Source organism: Podarcis gaigeae (genome assembly GCF_964106915.1).
Source record: "Podarcis gaigeae genome assembly, chromosome: 3".
Classification (NCBI taxonomy): Eukaryota; Metazoa; Chordata; class Lepidosauria; order Squamata; family Lacertidae; genus Podarcis; species Podarcis gaigeae.
In genome coordinates, this window is record NC_139680.1 from 91,722,241 (window position 1) to 91,740,224 (window position 17,984).

At 44.6% G+C, this 17,984-nt stretch overlaps 1 protein-coding gene across 1 annotated transcript in view; it reads left to right on the forward strand.

Annotated features, from left to right (window-relative positions):
* Positions 1-10,610: 10,610 nt before the first annotated feature.
* Positions 10,611-17,984, forward strand: part of TP53BP2 (tumor protein p53 binding protein 2) — a 48,529-nt gene continuing 41,155 nt past the window's right edge. Inside the window, exon 1 of the mRNA XM_083733096.1 lies at positions 10,611-11,358. Within this exon, the coding sequence (XP_083589222.1) occupies positions 11,332-11,358 (27 nt within the window). The 5' untranslated portion in view covers positions 10,611-11,331. The remainder of the gene's footprint in view (positions 11,359-17,984) is intronic.

Here is a 17,984-nt window from a genome sequence, read left to right on the forward strand (position 1 = left end):
GCTGATTGAATCCCACCCAAAAATAATGATAGTTTGGAAGCTCCCAATAAAAAAATAGGAGGAATCTGACCCATCCTTCAGGAAGGAGGAGGATAGGAAAATGTTCAGATTAACATTACCACAGAATATGTCTCGATAGCTGTGGGACTGCTTACAGCATCAAAAAGACTCTCCTTTCTGAACCAGATTTAAGTATTATTTAATTTTTATTTAATCAAAGGTTTTTACAGAACTTTATTAGTGCTTTTCCACACCAGAGTTTACTGTTTGGACTACTCCGATTAAATGGGAATGCAAAGGATGTTACCCTTAAACAACACAAATCCTGATGCTTTCCTCTTGGAAATTTAGGTCTACCTGATTTGGGAGTAATCTGATACACTGGGGGAAATATGCAGCAAAGTAAAGTGTGGAAATATAGGCTATTTAGACTTTTAAAGTATCCCCCTTCTAAGTTACTTCCAAAGTTCCTCACACATTTGTGTGGTAAATTAAAAAGAGACCACATGTTTGGTAAGTTAAAAATGGTTTACTAGCAAACTCTTCAAAGGTCAGATTCAAGTGCTTTTCCATACAGCAGCAAGAAAAGATATATAGTATGACTTAGGGTGGCGCTGTGGGTAAAACCTCAGCGCCTAGGACTTTCCAATCGCATGGTTGGTGGTTCGAATCCCCGCGGCGGAGTGCGCTCCCATCATTCGGTCCCAGCGTCTGCCAACCTAGCAGTTCGAAAGCACCCCCGGGTGCAAGTAGATAAATAGGGACCGCTTACCAGCGGGAAGGTAAATGGTGTTCCGTGTGCTGTGCTGGCTCGCCAGATGCAGCTTGTCACGCTGGCCACGTGACCCGGAAGTGTCTGCGGACAGCGCTGGCTCCCGGCCTCTAGAGTGAGATGAGCGCACAACCCTAGAGTCTGAAAAGACTGGCCCGTACGGGCAGGGGTACCTTTACCTTTACCTTTATGACTTAGGTTCCAGAAATGGTTGTCCTAAATCATTTGTATATAAAGCTTGGAGCATCCAGTTTAGATTTCCTTACTTGTAGGGTTCACATGGTGGAATGAAAGAACAAAGGCCTGATAATCCTTTTTCCCAAGGTGAGGAGGAGGGCCTTACTAAGCCTGGCAGGACAGCTTACTCTATGGTCTTAACCACTTCATACATTAATTAGAGTTAAGTATATTGGTTATATGTGAATTTGTTGTTGTTTAGTCGTTTAGTCGTGTCCGACTCATCATGACCCCATGGACCAGAGCACGCCAGGCACTCCTATCTTCCACTGCCTCCCGCAGTTTGGTCAGACTCATATATGTGAATAAATATTTTCATATAATCCATCATATTATTTGGGTCTGGAGTTCTAGATCAGTCAGTGATAATAGCTTTTAAATAGGCCAGAGCGGTAGCATCTCTTATACCAGGGGTCAGCAAGCTGCAGCTCCGGAGCCGCATGTGGCTCTTTTACACCTTTGCCGTGGCTCCGGGGCGGATACTAGCGAGGGGAGGAGGCGCATTGTGCGCCCCGACACTCCCCACTGTGGCGGGCGCTGTAATGGCTGTGACGTCGCATGGGGGCGGTGCGTGTGTTAGTCACGCACCGTCCCAACGTCACCTTCCCGCCCGCCCGCTACATTGTAAGGGGCATGTACGCTGATCACTGTTTTGAAGGGGAGTGAAGAACACACACACAAAAAAAGGGTAACTTGTTAATTTAACGTTTATTTCTATGAGGGGGAGTAATTCTTAGGGGTCAAACAAATAAATAATAAAAAAGTGACCAAAAAGTTATTTTTATAATGACGAGTTTTGCGGCTCCCAGTTTTTTTTTTCTTCGGAAACGGGTCCAAGTGGCTCTTTTTGTCTTAAAGGTTGCAGACCCCTGTCTAATACTGTACATTACTGTCAGAGCTGCCCGAGGTCCCAGCTCACAAAGGACCAACGCCAGTTCGTTGTTATATACAAAAGTCTTTATTGAAGTTCAGTTTCGATTTCAAAGCCGCGGCACGCAGCTCTACGTCTCAAACTCTAGACCGCTGAAGCTCCGTCTGAAGCTCCTCCCCCCAGACACCAGTTTAAGACTCTAGCCTTGCTCCACCTCTTCCTTTGCTCTTTCCTCCTCTGGGCCCGCCTGTCCGCTGGGGTCTCACCCTTTCTAGACTCTTCTGACGCTGAGTCCCCTGAGTCTTCCCCCTCCCTCCGGCGGGCTTTAGGATCTGGTTCCCAATCCGGGTTTCCTGCTGTGCCGCGCGCCTGTACATTCGAACTTGGCGCGCGCGCCCAGCCGGCAACCTTCCTCCTGACCGTTACACTGCTCCTGTCACTGCTTCCCCCTTCGGAGAGGCTAGCTGGACCTGACTTCCCCTCCGTTCCCTCACTCTGTGATGGAGGCGTGGCCAGCCCTGATTCATCTTCTCTCCCTGCTGGAGGAGAAGCTGGCCCTGATACATGGGACTCTTCCCCCCCACTACGCTCTGGTGGAGGAGCTGGTCCTGATCTCCCGCTGCTGCTTTGGGAGTCCCCGCTGGCCCCTTGCTTCTGGTGTGTCCCCCCTGGGACCCCCCTTGCCCTGGTCATCGGCGCCCCCCTCTGGGAATCTTCTGAATCGCTGGAGAAGCTCATGGAATCTCTCGGGCTACTTTCATACTCCCCTACGCTGCCCTCCGATTCTTCCCCTTCGCTCTCCATTTCCTCTCTCCCCTGTGCCTCTGCTCCTGAGCCCCTGACAATTGCGTATAGATTTCAAAGCATATATAAGCAATAATGTTTTAATATTGTACTGGGGACAGGGCAAACACCAGCCTGCAAATTGAATTAACACAATCAGAATGGAGAACTCAAACTCAAATCTTACAGGGTTGCCTTCAGAACTGAGGGGTTTTTTGGACAAAGTGCTCTCTAGGGAGCCCCCTTCTCTACCAGAAGGTGTACTTGGTAGCAATGGGTGACAGCAGCAAAGTAGCAAAGTGTACTTCTAGCAACAGCACTAGGTGGCTGGGTCTAATCACCATTTCAGTTTTCCACAATGCTCTCAAAGCTCTGTTGTTCCAGGGCATTGTGGGAAATTTAAATGGCAGGTGGTCTGAGTCACTTGGCACTACTTGCAGGATTAGACCAAGAAAAGGGCCCAGGGATAAATCAGCAGGGGCCCTTACAGGGCCCTGGGGCCTTGGCAGCCGCCCAAGAATGCCAGGTGCTGGTGCCTGCTCTGAAATCCCATCTGAATGATGTTTGTGCATGATGTCATCCCTACATATGAAAACAATTATTAGGTAAACATTTATAATAATAGTAATTAGAACCAGCTAAATTACATCAAGGGTGTGTGTGTGGTGCTAAACAGGAAAGGTCTAGAGTGTGAGAAAAGATGGCCAACCCACTTCTGATAAGGAGGATGCATGATCCGATCTCCTAGTATTTTGTTTAAATTAAAAAAGGCACAGGGGCACCGGCACTGAATTGGATCAGAGCAGTAGTACTGGGGAATGGGATACTTAACTCCTCCTGATCTATTTGCAGGTGGGGCAAAAGGCAGGAGTGATAGGACTGGCATATTTCAAAAAGTGAAAATCTGGACAAAAAAAGTTGTTGAGCTTTTTGGGGGGAGGGCAAAGCCCTAGGAGAGATTAATAAAAACAATATTCAGCAGCACTCTCACTGCTTTCAGTGGAGGGCAGCATGAGAGCTCAGCTATTCCTCTAAAATAAAATTGTCTTAATATTGGGTGATCATGCCTTGTGTCATTGAGCAATTAATTGCTCAGCCCCTTTGGCGCATTTATGCTGATGAAATAATTAGCTTCTAATCTGTTTACAGGACATTGCGATTTGCTCTGGGCAAGCCATAGCCTGATTGGCTAGAACACACTTTACATTCTAGGCTGTATTGTCCAGGATTTTGCTAGGAAATCAGGGAAACTGGGACTCCTTTACTGAATTGTTCTGCTCCTATAACGGCCTTGATCCTTGCTTCATTCTTTCTACCCAGCATGGAGACAACTCCTAGGGTCAGGGGGGTTTCCCCCCCCCCACAAAATATTTGAGGGGGCTGCCCCCCCAGTTGATGGGCATTGCCATTCAAATGGTGTGTGCACACCATGTCATGTACACAATATTATATGGGGCAGGGCTTATCTGAGCCCCCCCCCATATTTTATTAAAGCTGGCACCCCAGTTTTCTCCCAGCCCCATTTAATGCAAATTAAGGGAAAGAGCAATTAAGCTGTAATGTGACTTTCAGACACCTGTTAACCTTGATAGCTTTCATTCTAAGACACTTCAGCACTAACCATACACATGCAACTTGACATGAGGAGATAATCATACACTATGCCACTCATTATTAACTAGCGGTAACTTTCCTTCATCTTTCTTCCCCAACTCAAAAGGCTACTTTTGATTTTTAAAGTCCTAAATACCTGGAACCACAATATTCAATCACCTTCTTGCATTTGAGTATACCTGGATGCCTAGATAATCTTCAGAAGTCTTTTTAAGTGTTGCTGTGGAACAACAAGTGTGTGAGAGAGGCAGGCATGTAGGATAGGATCTCTTGCCTGATGCCTTTCTCATATGAGGTGATTTTACTGAGGCTACTTGGCTGCAAAATATTGATGCTGTTGATCTTACTTATTTTTGATGAATTGTCTATCTTCCTTTTATCTTTGGCTGTTTTATGTATTTTTAAAATGTTTTTTTATTATGCCTGGTGTTTTAACTTCAAGTCACTCTGTTGATTCATGGTGAATGGAAAGGCAGGCTACAAATATTTTGAATTAACAAACCAAACATCCTCTTCTCACTAAAAGACGTTAACAACGCAACAAGTGTCCTCGGTGTTGTATTGATCCTCCATGCTGGAAACTTCAGAAATGCACTTGAAGTATCAGTACAAACCACTAGGGAGCATTTGTGGTTTTGTGAAGCTTGAGGAAGAGGAATGTGGATTGTTGTGCCTGTAACATTTAATTTACATCACAGGCAAATGCAGCAAGCTGGAGACCAAAGGATGAAGCAGGGGCTTTGCAGATGGAAACAGCAAGGAACCCTGTGGCACTGTATACTAACAGATTTATTGTGGCATAAGCTTTGGTTACACTCAGCTAACAGAACAGAATGCTCCAGAATTTTAGAGCTATTTAGCTGGATGGGACTTACTCCCAAATAAGTGTGTATAATTATTACAGCCCAACTAATGTTAATGCAATTATAGCTTGCTGAGTTTCAAGTATATGTGGGGCTTGTGAACTTTGCAGAATGTAAGCGCAGATTGAACACGCACATATATGTGCTCTCTCTCTGACAAATCAAATGACAAAATTTTGACGGACATTAAATAGTAACCATTTGACTATAGCATTTGATGACTGCTCTGCAGCAACAAACTACAGAACTTTCAAAAACTTTCAATACTTTTTAGAGATACTACAGGATACTTAATTTCAACTAAGCTGCCCTGTGAAATTTTCCTATTCTAAATTAAGACAGGTAAACAGTTTCAGAAATGTTTGTTACAGACTAAAAATTACATGGTTGTTCACCTTGACGGAGAAGTCAATTCTGCTTTCAAAACGTTTTATTTGATTATTGTTGTTATTAGGAAAAAAGGTTGCAATTTTAAAGTACAAGAAAATTTGAGTGTTGTTTATGTAACACAAATGAAAGAGTTAATTGTAGTGTTTTGACTGTTCCAGGCGTTGCTAAGATACGCTCTTGGGGTTTAGCCAATGAAAAGCACCGCAGATGACATAATGGTGTTGCTTCATGTTTTCGCTGTCTTGCCAAGTCAAAAATTGCTGGAGATTTGACAGGCTACAGTTCTCTGGGAAGCTCGGTTTTCATTGCTGTTGCAATTGCTGAGAGCGATTGCTTTTAAAACTTCCGTTCTTTCTTAACCTCCTCTTGTCTTCTCTGGAAATATAACCTTCCTTGATAATGCAGCAAGTTCTAGACACCTTTCAAGCAGCTGTGGTCATCTGATTGCTTTTCTATGTGATCAGAATAGTTTTCAGCTGGTGAAGAGCTATATAGAAATTTATTCTTCTAGTTAGGAACTGAGAACGGACCATGCATTCAGGTATATTGCATAAATAGATAAAATTTAAAATCATGCAGCATTGAGAACATTGTGCTACAATTGCTGCAACAGCCAGAAAAATCAAGTGGTTTGCCAAAACCCTCAGCATTTTTCAAGTGGCTCTTGGGGTGGGGGGATGGTTGGGAAATCACGGGCAACAGTTCTCCAGGATTTCAGACAGGAGCCTTTCCTGGTCAAACCTGAGATGCTGGGGCCTTTTGCCTGGAAATCAGTTGCTCTGCCACTGAGGTATGGGCTTTTTCCTCTTCATTTTGCCATTACCCCTAGGCAGAAATAATTCTACAACCATAACAGGCACACATAACATTTGACTGCTCATGTTGTGTTATATTTCTTGGAAAGGGCTCCAGCATGTCTTCTTCCTCTTCTGAAAATGCTCTAAGCACTGCTATTTTTCTAGAAAAATAGGTGCCATAACTTACCATGAACACCTCCCTCTTAGAATAGCAATGGCTCCCAGCTGAGAGGTGCCGGAACAGAGTTCCGGTGAGTTCCTGCTGAAAAAAAGACCCTGGCTCTAAGACTTAAGGCATAAATCCAGAAGCATGTTGTGATGGTGGTCATAGTCAATAAGGCTTTTTGAACTGGATAATTGAGGCTGGCTTGCTCAAATGTGAATGGCGGGTTTGAACCAGATCAAACTCTCACATGTTTATCTCCTCGTTCTGACACTTGCACCCGTCCCATTGCAAGGTGTATGCTGTTAGGAACATGGAGATTCATCTCTGTGTGAAGTAATGTGCAAGTGTTCTAATAAGATACATTTTCACATCTTACTAAGCTGGGATTGGTTTCTACCTGCCTGTTTCTGTTACCATATTCTCAATAAAGCCTGCACAGTACTCATTTCCTTGTTTCAGGGCATGTTTTTGAGCAGCAGAGAGAATAAAAGCCTGAGTCTGATCATGGCTGGAAACTAGAATTTGTTGTAAACATTGAGAAAGTTATTCTTTAGGGGGGAAATTTGATTTAGGGTGAAAGAGATTTAAAAAATAATAATATGACTGCATAGCTTCTACAAAAAGAGCAGACTTACTTTTCTCAGGCCTTCTAATTCTTCATTCAAAATCTGAATTCTTTTCAAATTGTGTAACTATATTTTGGTAATAGATGGCAGCCCTACTTATCTCCTCCCCCTCCCCCACTGCATTCTGAATTTCAGGTTTATTCACACTTTGGGACCTTATTTTAAATCTGTGCCATCTGGTTCTTTGCCAGTCTGGATTATATGCCGCCCCAATTTAGTCTGCAAATGGAAAACGTTCAAAAAATATTAATATGGTAAATTAGCATTTGTGTGCATGATAAAGCTCTTGGATAACTGTTATCATGCCTCACCTATATTGCACTTCCTTACTTCCTACTCTCTCTCTCTCTCTCTCTCTCTCTCTTTCTCTCTCTCTCTCTCTCTCTCTCACACACACACACACACACACAAGCATGGTTTGTATGGTTACTCTCACTATTGCAGCTCTCCACTTTTCAAAATCATTATCTGAGAGAAACTCGAGAAACTAGGTGAAAAGAGACTGAGGTAAAGGCTAAGAGATATTTTGATGCCAAGAAATCCACCAGAGGCATTTTGTTTTTCCTTTCCCCGTCTCTGACTGCTTTTTGCCTTTGCTATTCATGTGGTTTTTCTGTTTTTTAATTAAGCTCCCAATGCAGTCATGACAGTGGTGAAAGCAAACAGGAACAGACAGGCATGCAAAACGTTATGGGAGGCTGGAAAAAGACAGCCCACATTCATCACTAAATTTAAGAGTACTATCTATGACATTGGGACGCGGGTGGCGCTGTGGGTAAAACCTCAGTGCCTAGGACTTGCCGATCGGCGGTTCGAATCCCCGTGGCGGGGTGAGCTCCCGTCTTTCGGTCCCAGCTCCTGCCCACCTAGCAGTTCGAAAGCATGCCAGTGCAAGTAGATAAATAGGTACCGCTTTATAGCGGGAAGGTAAATGGCGTTTCTTTGCGCTGCACTGGTGCTGGCTCGCCAGAGCAGCTTCGTCACGCTTGCCACGTGACCCGGGAGTGTCTCCGGACAGCGCTGGCCCCCGGCCTCTTAAGTGAGATGGGCGCACAACCCTAGAGTCGGACACGACTGGCCCGTACGGGCAGGGGTACCTTTACCTTTATATCTATGACATTATGAGAGTTCCAGTAGAAGATATCATCTGCATTTACATCCCTGTAAACTATTCTGCCTGCCTACTTACACAACTGCAACACTTCAGCTTATTCCCTGAGGGCTCTTTACTGCACCTCTTGAAGAGTGCTGCTAAATAACCATATCATCGATAAATTGTACAACTGGTTACACTAATGTTTAAATAAGGTATTAACATTATTAGCTGTTCGAACAACTGCATCACACATCTCACTTCAAATTGTGTGCAAAGCATTTTGAGGATAAAATCACTTGTATCTGCCTGCACCTTGACTGTGCTGTTGTAGCAAATGTGTCCAGAATGTTGCTCAGTCCTGTTACGTTGGATGAGCTTCAGTTAGTAAGGCTTGAGGATGGGGACAAGGTGTTTGGTTTGACCACCTGTGCTCTTGCCCCTTGCTCATGGCTGATAAAAAACCTGCAGGGAGGGGATAGGTGGCTGGGTCTGGATAGGTGATTTGATGCCTCCCTTGTAAGAGGTGGTGGTGGTCCCTGCTTGCTTGAAGGAGCCAGTGATAAGACCACTCCTTAAGAAACCATTTGCCAACAGAGCAAATAGCCCCAAATGGCTAGTGAAGCAACTCCACGCTACAGGGTCATGCCAGACAAAGTCAAATATCACAAACATTAAAATGCAAACAGAAAACCTGAGCCATTCCCTCGTCTTAACTGGTAGAACTAAGTTCCCAGGTAAGTGGTTATAGAGTTGCATACCTGGGTATAAGCCCCAGTGAGCATAATGGAACTTACTTCAATGTAGATAGAGTTTTTTGTGTGTGTGATGGTGGTTACTGGTGTGGAATACTGTCACCCTTATTTTGCTGCCCATGAGATCCATTTAGTGCTGGCATCTATGGCACTTTTACCAAGATGCAAGTACTGGTACCTCATTTTTAACAACAACAAAAAAGCACCGAGAAAAAGAGAATAATACACATCAAACATCAAACAATTATTGAGGGGGAAAAGAAAGACACAAAAGTTGTAGAAAGCAGCCATGTAAGTTCTGATACATGAAACTAAATAAAGAAAAGGGGGGGGAGGACTGTGACAATATTTACAGAGCATTTTGCTTAAGCATACAATATAGACTTTTAGCTCAACAGTGCCCAACCCTTCATTTTGATATAGGTGGGATGGTACATTTATGTCAACATTTCTCAGTCAAACATTACAAGTGCGAGAATAATTGTGATTATTACATAATCCTGGTGTTACAATGCAAAGGTCACTGTCCTAGAATTTTTACAGTCTCTTCCAGTACCACCCTGTTAATGTTGACTGGAAAGTGAGTCCCATTTAATTCAATGGGACATATTTCTAAATAAGTATGTATAATAGGATTCTAGTCAATTGCATCTTTGTTCATAGTTTCTTAGGAGACGGAGTAGACTGTAATGTATGTTTACAGACTTTAAAAGTCCACCTGCCCGTTACATATTGCATTGTATACAATGAATATATTGTTTTTGAATGCAAGGAATGTGTGCCATAAGAACATAAGAAGAGCCTGTTGGATCAGGCTAGTGGCCTACCCAGTCCAGCATCTTGTTCTCAGAGTGGTCAACCAGACACCTGTGAGAAACCAGCAAGCACGATTCAATCACAAGAGTGCTCTCCCCTCTTGTGGTTTCCCTCAGCTGTTATTCAGAAGCATTACTGACTCCAACTGGGTAGGCAGAGCACAGCCATCCTGGCTCGCAACCATCGATAGCTTTGTCCGATTCCCATTTAAAGCCATCTAGGTAGACATCACTGCCTCCTGTGGGAGCGAGTTCTATAGACAAACAAAAACCTATATCCTAGCTCACTTTAGTATAAAAATGGTCTACTCCAGTGGTTCCCAATGAGCCAAGTACTGCAGTGCAGACCCCCTGATTTCAAAAGCCAAGTCATGGACCCCCAACTTTGTTGATATCTCTGTGGTAGTTTTGGTTATGCAAATGGAGTCACACCACCATACCCTCCAACATGCCCCAGAGCTAAACTGGGATGTGCATCTTCCGGGCCATGCTCCTATGCGAGAGCACTGCACCCAAAAATGCGATTATTATTTTTTGCACCACTGTTTTGGGGCGCTTTGTTCTCACGTGAGCATGGCCCCTCCAAAACAGAATGTCCCCAATAGTTGACGGGTATGTGTCGCAGTGCCATGGACCCCCTGGGTGGGTTACACAGACCCCCCTGGGGCCTGTGGACCACCAATTGCGAACCAATGTTCCGACTCAAATTATACCTAAAAGTGGGGGAGGAGCGCAGAATTACACAAATAAAGCGCAAACAACCCGAAGCAAAACAAGGGGAGGGGCCGAAAATGCACAATTTGCCTTCCGGGGACCACCACCCGTTCACGTGAAATCGGATCTGCGCGACCCACATGCGCGCACGAATGCCCTAATAATGTGAGCGCACAGCCACAACTTGTGGTTGGCGAGATGCTTTGGGCGGAATTCTCCCTTAGCATTTTGCAGCGCGTTTTCTGGCTCGGAAGAAGTTCCGAGCGCGTGAAGAAAATGTTGCTGCTGCAATTGCTCAAGAGGCAGCAGACACCTTCTCAGCGAGTCCCCCCTGGGAAAAGGTGGCGGGATGTGCTGCCGCTTCCCCCAGAATGGCGGGAACTTCTCCTCTTGACCCCGGGCGCCAATTCCCCTCATCCTCGCTCGCGTCTGGGGCAGGCGGGAGGCGGTGACGGCGGCGCGCGGAGCTCTCGGCTTCTCGGGAGCCCAGCCTGCTTAGGGGGTGGGATTCGGGCGGGGCCGGGGCTCGCTTGCTCCTCCCTGCCGGGCCGGCGGGGGATAGTTTCGGAGCGGGCTCGAGGGCGGCGGTCGCTTGGTCTGAAGGGAGGCTGGAGCGGGGCTCCGGGGAGACCAAGCTCGGGACCAAGCGGGTCTAAAGGAGGCGCAGGCCCGGCGAGTTGCGGACCCGGAGGGAGCTCGCTGGTGGGCGCGGGCCGGGCTGCCTCTCGCAACAGGTCCCTAGGCAAACAAGGGCAGGCCGCTCCGCCTCCCCAGGCCCCAGCCATTGGTCTCCTCCTCGGTCACCGAGGGGGAGGAAGCGGCACCCGTCGCCTCAATGCGGTTCGGGGCCAAAATGATGCCGGTAAGTGCGCGAGCTTGCAAGAGAAGGGGCGCAGGGCGGGGGGGGGGGAGACTTTCCTCCGGTGGGGCGAGGTCGCTGGATCCCGGGGGGGGGGGGTCGGGCTGGTGGTGCCTTGGCCTCTGCCTGCGTCCAGAGAGCTGGTCTCTCTTTGGTGCAACACAGGCGGAGATTGCTGCTGCCGCCGCCGCTTCCCGGTCCAACTTCCAATGGAGGAAAAGTTGGGAAACGCGGCTTAGGATGGGGAATATTAAAAAGTTACACGCGGCGGCGGGATCTTTAGCGCTCTGCCCCCCCCCCCCCCAAACTGGGTATGTGGCGGGGAGGGAGGGAAGGATCTGGCCAGCTGCTCTCTAGGGATTGATCTAAGATGGGGCAGCTCAGTCCGGACTCGGGGGAGACGCGGGAGGATCAGCAAATGGAGCTGCTGTTCCTGCTCCTCGCAGCGAAACGCGTCGAGAAAATGGAGAGCTGCCCTCCCAGTGCCTTCGTGGAGCGGGGGGGGGGGGGGGAGAGAGAGAGAGAAAGAAAGAAGCTCAGGCGCTACACTTTTTTCTCTCCCTCTGGTCTGCCAAATTCGTGTAACGTTTCCCCTTCCAGAAACCCTGACCAGTTTCGATTGCTTCCTTATTAGAAAGACGCAGACTTAACTAATACCCAGTAGTTCCTGCTTCTCCCTGTGGTCAGTTCAAGTCCAAGGAAATGGAGGATTATAAGCACACGTTGTGCAGGTAAAAGGGCTATTAGGTTAATAGTTCAAAAGCACTACAGACGGTTGGTTGTATGTATGTATGTACCACGTTCGAGGTGTGTTTGGTAGGAAACCCCGATTTATTGAATGGGAGAAAGCAGGAACCAAAAAAGTCTGCCTATTTAAAATAGGTTAGTTATTTCAGGGAAGTAATTAAATCAAAAGGCTTTCTGCTCTCCAGTATAACAAGAACTAAGCCACTATTTCAGTCAGAAGCTTCTTCATTCTTTTTGTAAAAATTGTGCCTCAATAAAGTCAGATGGTTTATTGATTTCTCAGGTAAATCCCATCATATATTCAAAAATGATACTTTCTCAAGGGTTGCTTATGTTTCTTTTACCGGTTTTATATTTCTTATAAAATAAAATGACTAATTCAAAAAACATTTCAGAATATTGGGAAGATGACAGTTCCTAAGAATCATTTAGGACTACTTTGTGCTTTATGACATTGTATATGAAAAATGCTGTTGGTAGAGAAATACATGAAACCTGAGTATCATGTCCTTTGGTAATTGTACGTACATAGATAAGGATACATACAGGTCCACAATCGATAGGTACAAAGCAAATCACATACATGTAAGATTTTGTGGGCAACACAGAAGTGCTTCTTGCATTAAAAAAATCTTAATGTGTCTTGTCTCTGATGCGCCATAAGGCACAACTGAGGTAGGAGAAAATAATAGCACTGCATAGCCTTCTGCACAGCTCAAAAAAGCAAAAATTTAGTTGCCACGTGTTGTGTTAGCTGGCCACTTTGAAATTATGTTAGAGCTGTGGAAGTAGGGTTGGATATTTCTGCAGCAGATGGAAAGTGCGTACACATATGTATCTCCTATGTTTTCTCTCTGTATTTGTCAAAGAATATATTTTATGTAAACCACTTACAGGTTTTGATGATTAAGCTGTATATAAATCCTGTTAATCGTTTCAAAGCAACAATGCTTTGTTTATTTATCAACTGTTCATAGATAATCACTATTGTTTCATTACACAAGGTATGTGTTAGTTGTAAATATGAAGTTTCCTGTGGGGGCGGGAATTGAATTTTCGTAGCACTCAGCTAGTTTTATTGCTGGGAAGATACACTTTTCCATTCCTGTCTTGAATATTCTGAGAAAGGTGACACAACTGATGACCACTGGCTAACGTCTAAGGCCTGCCTTATTTTGAGAATGTTTTGTCTGTGTCGGTGGGTTAAGAGGTAACTCCTCTTGATTTTTAAAACATTGGCAGTTGTAAGTATCAGCAAAGTTATTGCTGACCCTGCAGCATTACCTGAAATTCTGTGGACAAGGGATCACCCCCTTGTCATTCCTTCTAGAGTCTAGACCCTATTTTAATAATCTGGCAACGTCCTTGTTCCTTAAGGTCACTGGGTTGCTTTCAATATACCATGTGCAGTGTCAGGAAGATTCCCCCCCCCCCCCCAATTGCTGCAATTAACTAACATAGCAATTGGGAAAAATCATGGAACTTGCCTAGGAGCACCTTTACTAACTAACCTCTTATTTCTAATAGAACTTGTCCCCAGTAATTTAATATATTAGCTTATATAAACACTCTCCTGTTCCCACAACCAGAATAAATGAAGACAGGTGCAAGTGTAATTTTTTCCCCATTTTCAGTTATTGGCCTAGTTCACATGCTATGCAAGCCAGAGTTAATAGTTTATCATGAATGAAGAAATGATTCCTTCTTTGCTTCTCCTGTAGCAGGAATAACAAACCACAAATCCTGGCTTACATTTGAATTAGAGATTCCTTTGTTTCACTAACATATTGATCGGTAAGCCAATAACAAACCTTGACATCCCATTTTGGTCTGTTTAGAGCAAAACAAACCATGAACCTTGGTTCGGACTGTAACACTAAGCCAGGAATCATGATTTGTTGCTCCTGCTTGCTGTAGGGGAAGAACAAAGTGGGTGACATCTACATGTTCATAATAAGCCGGCTGCTGTGACTTGCAAATGTTGCAAATGTTATTTATAGAGTAACAGTTCTAATCCCTTTTACTAATTGGTGAGAATGGAAGTAAAGAGGTAATAACAAAAAGTATGTTACTTCTTAGGTATCACTGGAGGGATCTCCAGACATATAATATTTTGCTTTTGTTTTGTTCTTCTTACTGTGATTTCTTTTTTGTTAGTTGGTTCAGTTCCCATAAGTGTAGCAACTGTAACTGCTTTGATGGCCTGATGATGTTTTCCTCAACCCATAGTTATGAGTTTGTGGGTGCCAGACCATTACAATCCCTGGACCCAACAAGTGTCATAATTTAATTAAGGATTGAGAAGTGCTAGACACTTCTAATCCCTGGACCAACAAGTGTTAAAAGCTAATTAAACCAGCCTAAGCTATGTTGAGGGACGCAGGTGGCGCTGTGGGTTAAAGCCTCAGCGCCTAGGACTTGCCAATCGGCGGTTCGAATCCCTGCGGCGGGGTGCACTCCCGCTGCTCGGTCCCAGCGCCTGCCAACCTAGCAGTTCGAAAGCACCTCCGGGTGCAAGTAGATAAATAGGGACCGCTTACCAGCGGGAAGGTAAACGGCGTTTCCGTGTGCGGCTCTGGCACGCCAGAGCAGCGATGTCACGCTGGCCACGTGACCCGGAAGTGTCTCCGGACAGCGCTGGCCCCTGGCCTCTTAAGTGAGATGGGCGCACAACCCCAGAGTCTGTCAAGACTGGCCCGTACGGGCAGGGGTACCTTTACCTTTTTTTAAGCTATGTTGAGGTGATTGCTCGGGGTGATAGGCCATAAAGAGAACAGAGGATCAGAGGACTCTGTGCCAGATGGCATAGGGCTGGGGTTGCTCCCCCAGCAAATGAAGCCAGAGTTTAGAGTAGAGAGTTAGAAGTAATGTGAGCTAGAAGATGATGATGATGATTTTGGATTTGATATCCCGCCTTTCACTCCCCTTAAGGAGTCTCAAAGAACACTGTGAGGTGAGTGAGGCTGAGAGACTTCAGAGAGAAGTGTGACTAGCCCAAGGTCACCCAGCAGCTGCATGTGGAGGAGCGGGGAAGTGAACCTGGTTCACCAGATTACGAGTACATCGCCCTTAACCACAACACCACGCTGGCTAGGAGATAGAGTGAGCAAACAGCAGGCAGAGCCTGATGCCTGATGTTTGTCTGAATCCAAGGCTGATCCTGTTGGGAGAAGCAAGACCCTTTTGGGTTGTTAATGCTGGGAACCCAGGTAAAGCGCTTGGAACCCCTGGAATCTTGCACTGCTCAGCAATTTGGGATGGTGTGCAACAATATTTATATCCCAGTTTTCCTCCCAGCAGCTCAGAGAGGTTTGTGTGGTTTTCGTCCTCTTGAGGTAGATTCCCGAGAGAGAGTTCCTGGCTCTGGTCATTGTGACTAAGCAGAGATTTGGTCTTGGTTTGCATGGGGAAAACCACACTGGTTTTCTTTTATACAGTTTTGTTGATTTCCAGTATATGACAACAGTTATAAAAAATAAAATCATAACAAAATGTCCCCCCCTTCTTCATCCAGGATGGATCAGTCTAGTTAAGTTTTCCAAAGTCCAGTCTATGATTTGGGTGGTTGTCATTCTTCAGGGTGATCAGTAAAGTATTTTATAAAAGGATGTCATATTTCAACAAAATCGTCTACATCATTTGCATTATTCAATGCATGTAATCTCTTTGCTATTTTTTCCTGACCATACATTCTGTTTCTAATGAGAAACGCACAGGTGTCCCAATCCTTTCCAATTTTGCCCCGTAATCGGAATGCTGTTACTAAAAGCAAAGTACCGTAATTAGTTATTTATTACAAAGGTTTGGATTGTCCTTATTTAAAAATGGTTAACAATCCCAAACTTGGGGTATATTCCACATGTTGACCTGTAACATAGCTTGTTTCTGTAAAAAGCCTCTGCCGGAAGGGTTTTATATGCTCACACACCCACCACATGTGAAATGTTGTACCTATACCATTGCAGTCTTTTCAGCACAAGTGGTGAGATGATTTTATTAATATAGCTACACTTCAGAAATTGCTTTTTTCGTAGAAATTGATGTTCATATATTTTCACTGATCCTTTTAAATCATTATTATCCCCTTGCTACTTCTTGGTAAGGAAACATAGTTAATCTGTTATAGTTATCTCTGCATCCTTCTGTTTTGTAGAGGGCAAGGCTGATACTGTGTTAAACTAACTAGTGGTCAGCAAAGGACAGGCAGTAGAAATCAAACAGTCCTGCTCCAAGAAGTGATAACTCACCGTTCCATATGCTTTAGATATGTGGGTGTGTGACTGCTGCATAGAAGTAGTGAGGGGCTAAAATGCTTTTTTAGAAGCATAGCATCTAGTTGCATAATAAGTTTTCCTTTATCTATTTTTATGTAATCACTCACGTTACATTTAAGCATAGGCAGATGATAGCATTGACGCGTACAATTGCAATATCTGCAGGCAAGCGTATATATAAAGGGAGCTGCATGTTACAAAGTCATAGGCATATAGGGCACACACGAAGCTGCCCTACAGACCTTTGGTCCAACTAGCTTACTGTTGTCTACATGGAGTGACAGCAGCTCTATAGGGTTTCAAATTGGGTTTCTCTGAGCCGTACTGGAGGTGATGGGGATCGAACTCTCAAAGTGGATGCTCTACCTCTGAACTATGGCCCTTCTCCATGTGCTGTGGTGGCACATGTTTTTTTTAAAAAGGACATGTGGCCACTTCAAATGCTAATTGGATACCATGCACACTTGGCTCTTCCCCTTTGGGCCACACTGCATCGCAAGCAGAAAACCATAATTTTGACTTCTTGTATCATAAACAAATCACGAGCCCAGGTTTGAATGACAGCCCAAAGTTTATTGTTTGCTGTTCACAGTGTGACCAGGAGGGGCAGTGGAGTCCATTTTGGACTTCTCAACATGTACTAGCATGCTCATGTTCACCTTAAACTACAGTAAACATAAGCTATATTTTTAACTTAGGGGTAGGAAACCATTTTTTTATGGTGGGTCAGATCAAAAAGTGGTCAAGATTGCATACCAATCAGTCATCTGATGTCTATGATATCAGGTGTATCAAATCACACCTGAAAACAGAGTACCTTTGGTGATAGCTTTAAACAGGGTCACATGTAAGGCAGGACTGCAAAGGAACAATTGGGACTGCATGGCCTCAGGTTTTTCCTTTCCAACTGCAGTTTGCATATGATGCTATTTAATTTTGGTGCCAAATGCATTCCCTGCTTCTTTCAGCAAGGACTTGATCCACTCAAAAAAAAAATTCCTTCCAGTAGCACCTTAAAATTCCTTCCAGTAGCTGTCAGAATTTTGTTTTGTTTTGACTATGGCAGACAAACACGGCTACCTATCTGTAACTTGATCCACTCAGGTATTCTCATTGTTCTTTTAGTGTCAGCTGCAGAGAGTAGGGGTGAGAGGGAAATCTCAGTTGGATGTTTGGACTTCTGTGTAATGGTTGATGCAAGACATTGTTTGTTACTACTTTCTGCAGACTGGATTATTGATAATCTGCCCACATGTCAAATTTGGGCCAGTTGCTTGGAGGAGATAATATGTTGGTCTTTTGGCCAGATCCAGTTCCCTACTCTTTCATGTGTTTGAAATTTGAAATAAATGGGATTTGCTTCTAAGTAAATGGCCACCCAAGGGCGCTTTTATTTGTTTTTTGAATGGTGGACCCCTGACCCAACATGGTGCTTGAAAAATGGCTATTTAAATTGTGGGGAATCTAAAGCTGTGTTTTGTATACTCAAAACTAATAATAAAAAAATAACCCTACTGGGCTAGCACAAGCCTTTGCCTGTGTCTAGAATAGCTCTTTGGGGATCCTGCCAGTATATTTACAATTTAAGTGCCAAAATCTTATTTATGG